Raw genomic sequence first — 13,642 nt, forward strand, 5'->3', positions numbered from 1 at the left:
ATGGCTACCACTACAACATAAAGCCTCAAGCTATATCTGCAGGTGTTGCTTTACTGTTTTGAAATGTATATTCCATTCTTCCACACCAAGTTTTATAACCCCCCCCCCCCCCCATATTACAGAATTGGAAAACCAGTTTTTAAATGACAGCATACTAAGAAAGCTAGGAACGCTCGCATTGTAAATCACAATACTAAACCAGCACTTATAGGAAACTCACAAGTAGGACGTGAGAACAATATTCGCCTCATGGTCCTGTTTCCCAGCAACTGGTATTCAGAGGCATTATTGCCTCTGATGGTGTACATAATATACAGTCTTCTTCATTAGTAGCCATTGATAGCTAGAAGACTTTTCCTAAAAAGGAGAGAGAAAGGCTAATTAGGAGGTATGGGTTTTTTGTTTTGGTTGATTTGTGGGGATGGAGGGGAGACGGAAGAGAAAGATATCATGGAAGTTCATAAGTGCAGAGATACGAGACAGAGGAAAATATTTCTCTTTCCAGACTCAAGAACTTGGGGGCCTCTCATGAAGTGAGAGAACAGACAAAAGGGAGTATTTCTTAACATAACACATAATTAACTTGTGGAATTCTTTGCCACAACATAAATGGAAACACTGGTATAGGCTGCTTTGAAAGAAATAAAGACAGATCCAAAGAAGACCTCAGTGGCCATTTTATCCATTAATATCTAAATACTGACTCTTATAATTCAGATGCAGCCTCCCTCTGAATACTAGATGTTGTGATAAGCAACAGAACACATGTATTTTGCCATATCTTCAAGAAGCATGTATGTTGCAGTTTCCAAAGTTCTATTTTTACTTACTATACTGGGACTCTTAATCTCTTAAGTGGTTATGAACAGAGAAGGTGGGGATTTTTCAACCTTTCCAAAAAGCAAGCAAGGTGGAATAGGAGAAACAGAGAAGCTACGCTCCTATGTGTTGTTTTTAAAATTCTGTTCTTAAGACGAAGCACACCAAAAAACAAAACAAAAAAGAAAGAAAAGAGGGATGCCAACAAACTGATATTTATTCCCTCCATTATCGGAGACATTATGTCTCTATAAACCTGTTGCTGAGATGTATTATTCAAAAGGATGTGGCTGGATCCATCTCAGGCTTGTGGGCTTCTCATTATTTACTTTATTATTTATTTATTTATTTATTTATTTATTTATTTATTTTGGTATTTATTTATTTATTATGGTATTTATACCCCACCCTTCAGCCCTAAAGGCTATCAGAGCGGCAGGTTGGCCACTTTGCAACAAGAATGCAAAGGGAGAGATGGATGGATGCAAAAGACATAGATATAAGTGTTAATTTGTAATAAGGCGGTGGTACATTTTCATTATGAACAACAAAGCATAAAACAGAAGGACCTTCTTTTGAGAATTAACCCATACCAGAAAGAGAAAGAGAAAGAAGAGTGGATTTACTGTTTAAATTCTCACATTAGTGGCCATGAAAAGGTTATACTTTCGGTTTCAATTTATGAACGCCAACATGCTTTTAAATTTTGGTGGCATACTTGTTTCAATGCCCGTTTCTCTACATTATCACAAACATGTTAGAGGTTTCAAGGCAGGTTTTCAGAAAGCAATATGTCACATGATTCAGAAGTTTCAGATCACTGAAGACAAGATGAATATGAAGATCCCATAACACCAAGACCATGTTCAGTGCTCTTCTGTGCCCTCTGCTGACAGAAAAACAGAGCGAACATCCTTCCCAAACGTATAAAGAGGATGTCAGGAATTCATGCAGAGGATTCAAGTGGAAGTCACAAGAAATGTCATTACCTGCTAGTAGATACTTTGAGGTAACAAACACATATTTCAAAAATTATGTAGGAAGGAAGAGAAGTTTCTCTGCTGTTATAACAAGTTTTTAGTTAAAGGGCATCTTATAGGGTGTTTTTGCAGGAATTTTTGAAGTTGCTATGCCATTCTCTTTTCAATCCTAAGTTTTTTAAAGAGTGATGCAAAGTAAAAGAAAAGAGATTGCTCATTATGTCCCTTTTTATGTCTTTATCTAGCTTCACGTCTGAACTGGGAACCCTGCCCAACGAAAAAGTTGGAATCATAAGCCATAAGCCAATGTCAACATACCCAAAGAAGTCCAAAGAACGACCCTCTCATTCTTTCATAAAACTTATCTATACACAGACTTCCATAAGGCATGTTTGTAAGCAGAGTTTTTAAAAAGGAGATAAAAGTGGAAAATGCCACTGTATTGTCCCACCTCCCTGTCAACTCATCACAGGGCAATGATCTTCACATCAGCTTGGAAACCACTGAGTCAACATTTTAAAATACAGATAGCAGGAAAGAAAGGCCCTGGAGTGCAACAAGAATTCTGGCACAAGAAGCCCCAAGAAGTGCAGTGACTTCTCAAGAAACAGATAGGAAAGCGATTGTCTCAACAGCTGGAAAGTGTTAATTAAAAGCAGCGGAAGGAGAATGTCAGCATGGCTTCCCGGAGCAAGAAGGCGGCAATGGCAGCAGCAGCAGCAGGAGGGGTTTCGCTCTGACTTACCTTAAGATGCAGAAGCAGGTCTTGGCCCCAGAAGATAAGCGGCAGAACCCAAACCGCTGCTTGCTGTCAATATCTGTGAGCACAAAAGTGAAGTTCTGGCCAACTTGGCCAACTGTGATGCTGTAAATGGGGAGAACAAAGGCATCTATTAACAGGCTGTTCATTTCAGCCAGGCCAAGTATTTTAAACAGATTTAAGTCATTGAACCAGCAGCGTTTCCTCTCCCATCGCAGACCATTCCAGAAATTTAAACTTGGGATACACAAGTGAAGCCCAGACAGAGTGGAAACAAATCGCTCATTCTCCTTGAAAAGGGCCATTTCACCGCATTGCAATAAGTGCAGCACCTTCTAAAGGTGAACCAATAACACCCAGGACTTTTAACAGCAGCTTTATTTCATTATAGCTTTTATGAATCTGATATCAAACTTGAGCCACATACTCCTTGCATTTGTTGGGAGCACTCCTATCAGGGGGCTCTTACAGTTTCCCTTCTATTAATAAAGTATTAATTTTTGGTATCTGTAATAACCACAATAGTTGTAATAGTTTTAGCAGTCAGCAGTGGACAGCAAGCATGGTATAGCGGTTTGAGTGCTGGACTAGGATACTGGAAATCCAGGGTTCGATTCCCTGCTAGGCCATGGAAACCCATTGGGTGACCCTGGGCAAGTCACAGGCTCTCAGCCTCAGAGGATAGGCAATGACAAACCCCCTCTGAAGAAATTTGCCAAGAAAACCCGTAAGTTGGAAATGACTTGAAGGCAAACAACATATACATACACACATTATCAGCATTGCACCACACTGGCTTTTAGTGCTTGACAAACAGACACAGCCCTTTACTTCCTTGGCTGGTTTTATTGTTTCCGATAATGGTTGCCCTTCAGAAAGGTTCGGTCCCATTTCTCCAAAATGGAGAAACTGATGCATGTCCCAGTGTCTTTAATTTAAGGGAGGGTATAAGGTAGGAGTACACATTTAACATTAAAAAAGCACAGCCTTTTGAACCATGGCTGAATGTCAGACTCTGTAGAATGCACCTGCAAGGGGTGCTGCTGTAGCAGAAAGGAGTTTCTTTACTGGGGCTCTTCTGTCAGTACAATTACTCTGAAGCGTCAATCCCACCGCTGCCACCAAGAGCGATCTTGATAACAAGGTTCATATCTGGGATTTTTGTGAAAGTCATGATCATGTTGGCAAGGTGCTCATTTGCCTCTCCTACAAGAATGCAAACAATACCACAATATTGTTTAAGAATGCTGGGGACCCCACTTATTTTGGCAAAGGAGCTCACTTCTATAGCAGCAAACTCCTCAAAATTCTGCAAAAACTGCAGCTCCGTTTTAGGAAGGGGAAGAAAGGCACCAGGATCTAGAGGCAGGGTATAAAGCCTTCTTTCCTAACACTGTAATTAGTAAAGGATATTACTGCTAGCAGCTTGATACCTCTTCTCATAAATAACAGCTTGCTTTATACCATGTGTGAAACCTATTACTTAAAGCATGAATTTCCAGAACGGGGTGCAGGAGAAGAAATGTATAACGTGCATTTTAATGTCTTTACACTTTGCCAGGTTTTTGTGAATGCTACATCACACACAGGGAAATTGTAGGTTTAAGTTACCCCTGGGAGATCCTGAAAGTACTCCCACAGAACAATCACGTTTGACTCACAGACAAGGCACACTGTGATGGACTGGGTTGCTCTTCAGAAAGGCCAAAGGCTAACCACACTTAGCATCAATATAGTGCCTTCAGCAATCAAAACACTTCACATTCATTATCCTGTAAGTCCTCAACAAAGCTCAATAAGGTCTATTGGAAATATTCTTTCCCCATATTTCTGGGGGTTTGAGCATGTGGCTGCCCTGCGGTCACATAGAGGGTTTGTGGCTAAAGGGATATTTGAACCAGTGACTTTCCAGACAACCCTTCATCTTAGCCATTAGGCTACAGCAGCTTTGGGGATATCTGAGGTCCCTTGCATTAATTCAAGTGAGTCACACAGCTGTCTTCTTGCTGATGTACTGCTGGGTTTTTCCCCTCCAACACAAGTAATCCTTTAGTCCCTTTAGAGAAGTGATTCCCAAACGTCGGCCCTCCAAATGTTTTGGACTTCAGTTCCCAGAAGCCCGCCCCCACCACCTTGGCAAACCAGCCAGGAATTCTGGGAGCTGAAGTCCAAAACACCTGGAGGACCAAAGTTGGAGAACCACTGCTTTAGAGGATTGCACATTACAGACTCTGATTCCTCAGCACATTTTCTAGAGGTTTGCAGTAGGGTTTGCAATGTGTTTAAATGCAACCTGGGCCAAAACACACAAAATGACCAATATAAAAAAAGGAGGGGGGAAATCTGGTGCAAGCCCTTTCTTTACCTGCATTCCCTCAAGGCTTCCTGGAGCTCATGCCCGAATTCCTCATGTAATGTGTCTGTGTGTATATATAAATCTTGGGCACAGGAACTTTGCAAGAGGGGCATTAAACAGGTGGAAGAAGCCCAATGTCACATATTGCCCATTCCAGTGACAGTTTCCCCTCTCCATAGGATTTGGGCTAGGCAGCCCTCTTCTATGCCCAAATGCTTTTTCATTTTCCCTAAGGGGAAAAAAAACCTTATTATGAAATCTGGATGTATCTTCCTTTGCAAGATCGGAAGTCCTTTGCAAAACTATATGTAATGCAATAAAGAATTTGTGATGTTTCCTCACCAAAAAAACCACCACCATCATCATCATCATCATCATGACTCAACTGTTCACCAGCTGCTTCAGAGGATAAATCTCTAGTCAGGGCTAGTAACTGGAGTTAGGCCAGTTCTCTAGGCCTAACACAAGCATCTGTGCCGCTTCCATGCATATTTCTTGTACTAATGTGAGTTTATTTTAAAAACTGTATAGAGAGACAGGCCAAAAAGTACCACATTGGTATACCTGAAGGGGAGGGGAGGGGAGGAATCAAGTGATTATTTTTCTACTAGAAAGGGGTGATGGTCTGTATCTCAAGCTGGACATGAAAGTTGAGTTGGGGGGGGGGCTGCCAACTGTCAGCCACAGAGTACTCTGCACATGGTTAGAGACACTATTTTCTTCATTCCTTTTCCTGTTCCAAGGACTGAATCCACTGTTCAGAACAGATTCGGGGACCAAGTTTTAATATAAATTCTTAAAATCTGGAACAATAAACACAGACGCACATATTCAGGTGTACAGATGTACATAAAATTCTCTATGTGAGTTATGCAAACCGGGGGGAAACACACTAACAGCATTAAATTACCCAACTCATGCATTTACTCTCATGCCAGAAGTGTTTCACTTTATTTTTAGGGCTTCTCTTAATATATAAAGAACATATTGATTTATCTCCTGCATACATATTCAGTTTGGCCTGTAGGGAAAAATGATAGGTGAACAACTGCTCAGAGGAAAATACAGGTATGAATTGCAAATAAACATGATTTATTCGGGAGGGTGGGACTCCTTACTCCAGATGCCATGCAAATTCTGCAGAAATGAGGAAAATATGTTTCTGGCGTGATTGTGATTAAGATCAGATTTAGCTTACAGTCAAAAATAGTTCTTGACATTAGCTTCTGCAAGTCTAAGCAGCTGACACAAATGGGTGTCTTGGAACAGCAGGGATTCACTTCACACAATGTGAATATTTACCATGGAGCCAGGAATGAAATACTGCCTTTTAAAAGTCAAAAGTAAGAGCATCTCTTGGCTTTTAATGTGGCATGATCAGATACTTATACTTTAAGACCAGTTACGAGATTTAAGATGAAGTCAGAACATGATTCCTGACCACACTTACCTTATTTCATAATTTAATTTAATATCTTGCTTTTTTCTCAGCATGGGACCAAGGCAGCTCACTTGTGCATCTACTGTTGTCACTGTGCACCTCCAAGCCATTTTTTTACTTATGGCGACCCTAAGGTGAACCTATCTTGGGGTTTTCTTGGCAAGATTTGGTCAGAGGAGGTTTGCCATTGCCTTCCCCTGAGGCTGAGAGTGTGTGACTTTAGCACAATATTAACATACTGGACAGATAAGGTGCCATTTTTCTTTCTTCCTAGCCCTTAATGTCCCCTCTGCCCAGACTGTCATTTAATCTTAGCAGTTGTGGCACTCATATTTTATACGTAGATGACTCTGTATCATGAAATACAGCATTGCAATGTCACTCAAGGCAGTCAAGATAAACTAAAAGGGAAAGCATATAAGGAAGAACAGAATACAATCAATGCAACTTAAAAACCATCAATCATGGGTTGTGCTTTTCAACATTCACAAATACGAAGCAAGAAGTCCCTTTACCCTGTTCACAATCCAGATAGCTAGCAAATGTAAGCAGGAGAGCAAAGGGGGCCAAAGGGAGAGAGACATATACACACATTTTTACTACCCCAGTCAAAACTTTTTGACAGTCTGGAACATGTAATTCCAATATCACAGAATCAAAGCAACTCACACATAATTTGCAGGATACCTTATAAAGAACTATGGCTGTAAATCCTGGGTATTGTCAGCTGCAGGAGTGTAACTATTAAATCAACCAAAGTTTAACTTTGGCATTAAAAGCTTCGCTAGAAACAAGAAGAAAACTGATTCGACTGTTGCCGGTACATGGTAAAATTAAAACTTTTTTTGATGGTGCCTATAAAAATCCTTAGGAAAAAGGATATTGCCACTATAATTTACACTTGGGTACTTTAAATCAGGTTCAGGTAGACAGAGCATTAAGAATGGTATGGTTTTTATTTTCTGCGACTGTTTTATTGACAGAGAGTTGTTTGTGTTTTTTCCCGTCTTGTAAAACACAGAAATGTAACACTACCTGTCTACATAGAAGGGGAAGCAGAACTTGGTCAGAGTCTGTAGAATTTCCTGCGGAGAGAGGGAGAGAGAGAAGAAGAAAAAACATAAGAGATTGATAATTTATACATCTAATGGGACCAATAAATCTAACATTAACCACAGAACACAATCTTGCAACTTTGCCCCGAAGAAACAAGAGACAGATGAAGAGAAATGTGCTTTATCAATTACATGGAAGGTGTACCAAGCAGTCAATCATGTGAAATAATAAACACGATCAAACTTCATTAAAAATGAAAAATTAATCAAGATTCACACATGGCCAAGCAGCAGGAGCCCTCCAGCAGACCTCCAAAGGGAAGCAGGCGGCTGGGCCGGCAGGCGTTAACTTGCCTCTGGGGAGACGCTCCGACCTGACCATATGGACACCAGCAAACACCACCACGCCAAGCCCCCTCTTTGGCCTGGCAGCGATTCCCCTCCTGGCACAGCGCTTGTAGCCGGTATCCTAGGAACAAGAGTTGCAAAGAGGAGGGGAGGCTCCCCAACACACTGGCATATGAAATAAAGCTAACCAGGGCTCTTGAGAGCCAGTCTCACCGTGATGTCCCTTCTCAACACACTCTTGTTGGTGTTGTGTGCCTTCAAGTTGTTTCTTGTGGGGAAGGGCAAACAGCATGTTGATTTCAAGTGAGAGTTTAGAAAAATTCTTTGACAAAGGAAAAGGCTGGACTTTGTGCATAATACTTACCTGGCAAAAAAAAGGGGGGATTTGAAGGTTTTAAGCCTCCACATATATTTCTATCATTTAAAGCTTGAATGTAGAGAGATCTTGTAGCCCCCTCTGAGGCTAACTCAAAAAGGTGCTACAAGATCTCCCTACATACCAGTCCTACAAACTAACACAGCTATATCTTTGAATTCTTGAAGTTTTAAGATCATCTACATGTTCTCATTTTTCTCCAAACATCGCTTTTAAAAGAACTGTTGATCAAAGAGGAATGGCCACCACTCCTGCGGAAAAAGAAAAACCTCCCAAACAGTCGTGGAAGTGGGAAAGTGCAATGCTAAGAATTTTAAAAGTTCAGAATTGTCCTTGTACATAGAAACAACATTGTGTTGCCCATTTCCTATATACTTACATTTCCAGCTATCACAAACAAGTCAAGCTTTTTTTTCTAAACTGAAGTACATTAAACAAACCTTAGCACACTTGATAAAATTAATGATCGATTTACAAAACAGGGCACTTTCCAGGCCAGTAATAATAAATTATCTGTGCTGGTAGAATTGATGCTTCATGGTTCATTTATTTTTAAAACCACTTCCATCATTTAACAAATAAACCACATCAATCTAATCACCCATTCAATGAAGCAGAAAACATATTGACTCTCCTGGCAAGAGCATGGTCCTCCTACACAATTCAATTGAGCATGTACCATTCCTTCAAACACTTCCAAGTGCAATTGCTCAACACTGGACAACCCCCCCCCCTTTTTTTTTTTAAAGAGGAGGAGGGGGACATTTGCCAAGTTAAAGATTATGGGTTGCAAAGAAACAGCCAAGCAAGAAAGCAAGGGAAAGGGGGAAGAGGTGTGTTTCTCTGGGGAGTCTAGGCTTGGTTGCTTTATATTTGTCTTTTAAAAACATGGAAATGTAAGAATGTAACAGTAAGATACTTGGTTCATCCCAAATTTATGGGATTCAGCAAATCTAGATGCAATTCACTGCCTACATACTGACTCCAGGCTGGTATTTGACACTCAGCCTGGCTCTGCCATCCCAAGAAACCAGTCTTTTATTTGAGTCACTGCAAGAGACTAAACACATCTGTGTTCTAGGTATTTGCTGAGACGAAGCGAAGGCAGCAGATAAAGCTTGGGCAGAGTTTTTGGATCTAGGTGGGATAACAAAATGGAAATGTTTTATAAATGGTTGACTCAGCCTTCCATCCTTTCGTAAGTTGGTAAAGTGAGTACCCTGCTTGTTGGGGGCAATTGGCTTACATGCTGTAAACCACTTAGAGACTGCTTAGTTCAGTATGAAGTGGTATAGAAATCACAGAATCATAGAATCGTAGAGTTGGAAGAGACCACAAGGGCCATCCGGTCCAAATCCTAAATGTAAATGCTATTGCTGTTGCTAAGAGGACGAGCTATCCACTGTGCTAAGAGAACATCTCCAACTATCATGATAAGTAACTTTAATAGCTTACATCTCCCAAGTCTGGAATGGAAACTCTGCTTGCACCTTTTTTAATGAACATGGCCACCGAACACGATGCACTTGGGCATCCAGGACAATTGGCACCAGTGTCTCACAGCATTCAGGAGACATAGTACAACAACCTAGTTATAACAGTCTCCCAATGCCTCCACAGCAATGACTTAACTCCCTCAACAAACTTGCACACAACCCCTTAAATACTCCAACTATGTGCTTCAAAGGGCCATAAAGCAGAGAGCCACTCACCTGAGGCAGTAGCTTTGGGGTGCCCTAAAAGGACAGTAACTCGCTATTTACCTTATTATTATTCTATTTTTACTGGGAGGGATGGGACAGAAGAAATACACAGGGATATTCTGCCCACACCTGTACTTCAGGTATTATGGTCCCTGACATGGATGGAAGATGCCTTCTGCTGCCTTGCCACAGGCAGTCAAGTGTTTTGGGTCAGCTCTTGGTGCTTCAATACAATCTCTCTCCCAGTGTAAGTCCCTGCTTCAGAAAGGATGCCAGTATCTTTAAACAGGAGAACGTTTTCCCCAACTCACACAGAATGACATGGGGAGATAGAATGTGTTTTATGAAGCACAAAGGCCTGGCTTAAGACCTTTTACTGATCACAACATTAATGCTTTTCTTACTATTAATTATGCTTTGTTTTAGCAGCCTAAAACCATCACCAAAACGCACACGCACCCCTTTGTTTTGGCCTCAGTTCCCTTGTGTCTACCTTTGACAAAAACAGGTACATACTTTCTCTAACCCAGCCTCTCCTTTTGCAGCCCCACCTAAAAAAATCACAAAAAAATAAAGGGAGGAGAGAATACACAAAGCCCAGGAACAAGAGGGAGGAGGACGCAGCTGAGAAGATACAAATCACCTCCGTAGCTGCTGCCAAGGGTCCCGAGGGCAGTGTGTGCCCGTCTTCTGGATCAATCCCCAAGTTTATGTTTTTGCAAATCACAGTTTCGTTTTTAACATTTTAATGAGCATTAAAAGAGAGAGAGGGAGTGAATCCATATCAGTCAGTCAGTGCAGTTAAAGTGCAGGGCATGAACTAGGTCCCAGGAGGGTTCAAGCAGAGCCGTCTCACCGCTGGCTCTAGGACATTTGCCACCTGGCACTGAAGTCTCCCCAGTCCCCATTCTTTTCATAATCAAAACACGGCTGACATTATAAACCCCACGTGGGTTTCCTGAAATCCCTCTTCATCGATCCAGCAAACAAATAAACTTATTGGAGACAACACGGCGCTCATTGATTAAGTTTGGCTTCTGCACCAAAGTTTTCAAAATAAATGAGCCACTGGAACAGCCATGAGGCTCCTTTGTGTCACCAAGGAATCAAGGAAAGGAGGAGCCCTGAAGAGGAACTACCCCCAACCCAGATAGTGCCTTTGCTAAAGATGCAAAGGAAGGTTTACCAACAATTCACTCTTTACTCCCATTAAGCACTCAATGAATTTGGGAACTTTGTTTATTCAGAGGAGAAGCAGAAAATCACACCCTCTGCACCCGTCCCATGGCACAGAAGGAGGGATGCTGCTAACACAAGACAGAAAACTGAAACCAAGTTTGCCATTTTCAGATGTTGACCAGGGTGGCTTTTACACATCAGTCCTGCTTAGAGCACTAAAACAGGCTCCCTGTCAAAAGCTGACCATTTTCACCGAGCAGTGAATGAACATGGATGGAATACAAGACTCATCTATCAGCAAATGCCTACTGCATTTGATATCATTCATCCCTGGGACTAAGAAGCTATTTGTTTTTAAGCCCACAGCTTCCCACTTCACCTACCTCTCTATGCAAGGAAACCCCTGAAGAGGGCAATTAATAGGCCTTAATTGTTAACATGGATATCCAGAGATGGAATCAGGGGGAAAGGAAGGGGGAGAGCACAAGAGCCAAAGAGGCAGAGCATACCCTCTGCACACGCAAGGTCCTAGATTCAGTCCAGTTTTAAAAAGAATCGGGGAGCTAAAAAACAAACCAACAACTCACACAACTCACACAACTCTGCCTGAGGCCTTAGACAGCCGACAGCAGTAGGTGAAGAGGGACAAACTGGGCTGCCAAATTAATTTCAAGACTCTTTTCAGCACGGGGCGGGGGCATTCTTTCCCAATTATTTATTCATTGTTTGGAATTAAGATTCCAGAATGATTTAAAGCACAGCAACACAATTCTCCTTTCCTGTTGACTTCAGATGTGCCACCACAAAACTGGTCGAACAATGTACCTTTTAAGCACTTGTATTCATCTACACAACTGGGCCACTGTTTTAAGGGTGTAGGGTTGCCATAAATCTCTACTAAAAACTGGGACAAAATGTAGGACAAAACTTAGACCAAAATATAGGACAATTGTAGGATAAAATTTAGCCCAAAATGTAGGACATTTAAGAAAAATGGAGGACCTTAAATGTCCTACATTTTGGGCTAAATTTTATCCTCCAATTGTCCTATATTTTGGTCTAAATTGGTCTAAAGCTAACTTCTACACTAACTACAAATAGACACTGTGGATGAAGCATTGCCTGGAAGGGCTTCGAGAACCACACTGTCCTCATAGTGGCTAGCATAATAACACATTTTGTGCAAGTTTACACAATGCACTCAAAGATAACCTCTGTTTTATTGCCTCTCTGGTAGAAACTGTCAATGGAAAGATGTGGATCATCTAAACGCGCTCGGCTGAACCTTAACGCTGAAGTCCACAGCATGAAGATGCGACAGGATTGGCATGGCAGGAACAGCAAGAGTCATTCCAAAAGAAGACTGAGAGGGAACTCTGCTAAAACCTGGTTCCTCTGCACACTGACCAGTCAGCATCAGGGTGGGACTGGACACTCTGTTGCCCTGAGGATGCAGAATATGTTTGATTGTAAGTCTTGTGTCTTCCCTGAAAGATCTCCAGCAAACCTCTGGGCAAGTAGTCAATCCTGAGTGACATACAAAATAAAAGCTTAGCTGTGACAAAAAGAAGAAGATGATGATGATGTTATAAAGTCTGTAGGGAATAGATTGTGCCTTGATTGGACAGAGGTATGCAATCTACAGCCCTGAACATCTTGTTAGGCTACAATTGTCATGGACTCTTTTGCTTCTGGCTGATGGGTACAGCAATTCATCAACAGGTTGAGGACCAAGCATTACCACCTTAAGCTAAAGTGTTGATCTGCTATTTGGAAGATCCAGGTGGCCTCAACCCACTGGGAACCCCAAAGAAGTCCCAACACACAACACACAACTTTCTCTCTCTCTCACACACACACACACACACACACTGATCTACCTCACAGTGTTGCTGTGAGGAAAAGATGGACAGGAGAGCCATGCACATGCCTTGAGTTCACTAGAAAAAGAAGCAGGATATAAATGTGACAAATACAATGCTAGAAAAATGGTTACTTTATTATTATTATTATTATTATTATTATTAATATCCCACTCCTTTGAGGTCAATCAATTTAATTATTTAATTATTAATGGTTGTTTTAATAATAGATAATTTAATTGTATTTTATTATTACTGATGGGAGGGGTATGTTTTTAATGTTATGATATTGTATTGGTACTGTATTTTATTGGTTTGTTTTAATGTAAGCTGCTTCGATCGTATTGAGGAGCGGGATATAAATAAATTTTACTATTATGATTGGAAAGAGTTCTTTGAGCTGCCCCAGGATCTTAAAGGACCTTTTTTTTTTTAAGGAAAGCAGGCATCAATTTTTGGCTGTCGTCTCTAAGGTTATGTAAAATAATATTAATACACAAGAAGGAGCCTTTTAAGAAACACTTTTAAAACAGCCACTTAATTGCCCCCCCAAAAGTCCCACACACACACACACACAAAATGAAGCAGCTTTTTAATTCTTGTGCCCCTCAGTGGAGAAGAACGTATGCGCAAAGAACGTTCGCACCCATGTTTTCTTTTGCTTGTAAGAGAGGTGAGGGGGGAAAATATTAACCTTAATGAAGGGGAAGAAAATCCACTTTTAATGGAAAGGATCACTTGCCCCAGTGAGAAAAAGGTCTCA

At 41.2% G+C, this 13,642-nt stretch overlaps 1 protein-coding gene across 5 annotated transcripts in view; it reads right to left on the minus strand.

Moving 5' to 3' along the window:
* Positions 1-13,642, minus strand: part of DENND1A (DENN domain containing 1A) — a 176,318-nt gene that overhangs the window by 104,925 nt on the left and 57,751 nt on the right. For all 5 annotated transcript variants that reach the window (XM_089534724.1, XM_089534725.1, XM_089534722.1 and 2 more), the window contains 2 exons: positions 7,392-7,441; positions 2,545-2,664 (listed from right to left, as the gene is read on the minus strand). In XM_089534724.1, coding sequence (XP_089390850.1) covers positions 2,545-2,664; positions 7,392-7,441 — 170 coding nt within the window. The remainder of the gene's footprint in view (positions 1-2,544; positions 2,665-7,391; positions 7,442-13,642) is intronic.

This window comes from Sceloporus occidentalis, unplaced genomic scaffold (assembly GCF_023333645.1).
Source record: "Sceloporus occidentalis isolate IW3139 unplaced genomic scaffold, rSceOcc1.0.p SCAF_8, whole genome shotgun sequence".
Classification (NCBI taxonomy): domain Eukaryota; kingdom Metazoa; phylum Chordata; class Lepidosauria; order Squamata; family Phrynosomatidae; genus Sceloporus; species Sceloporus occidentalis.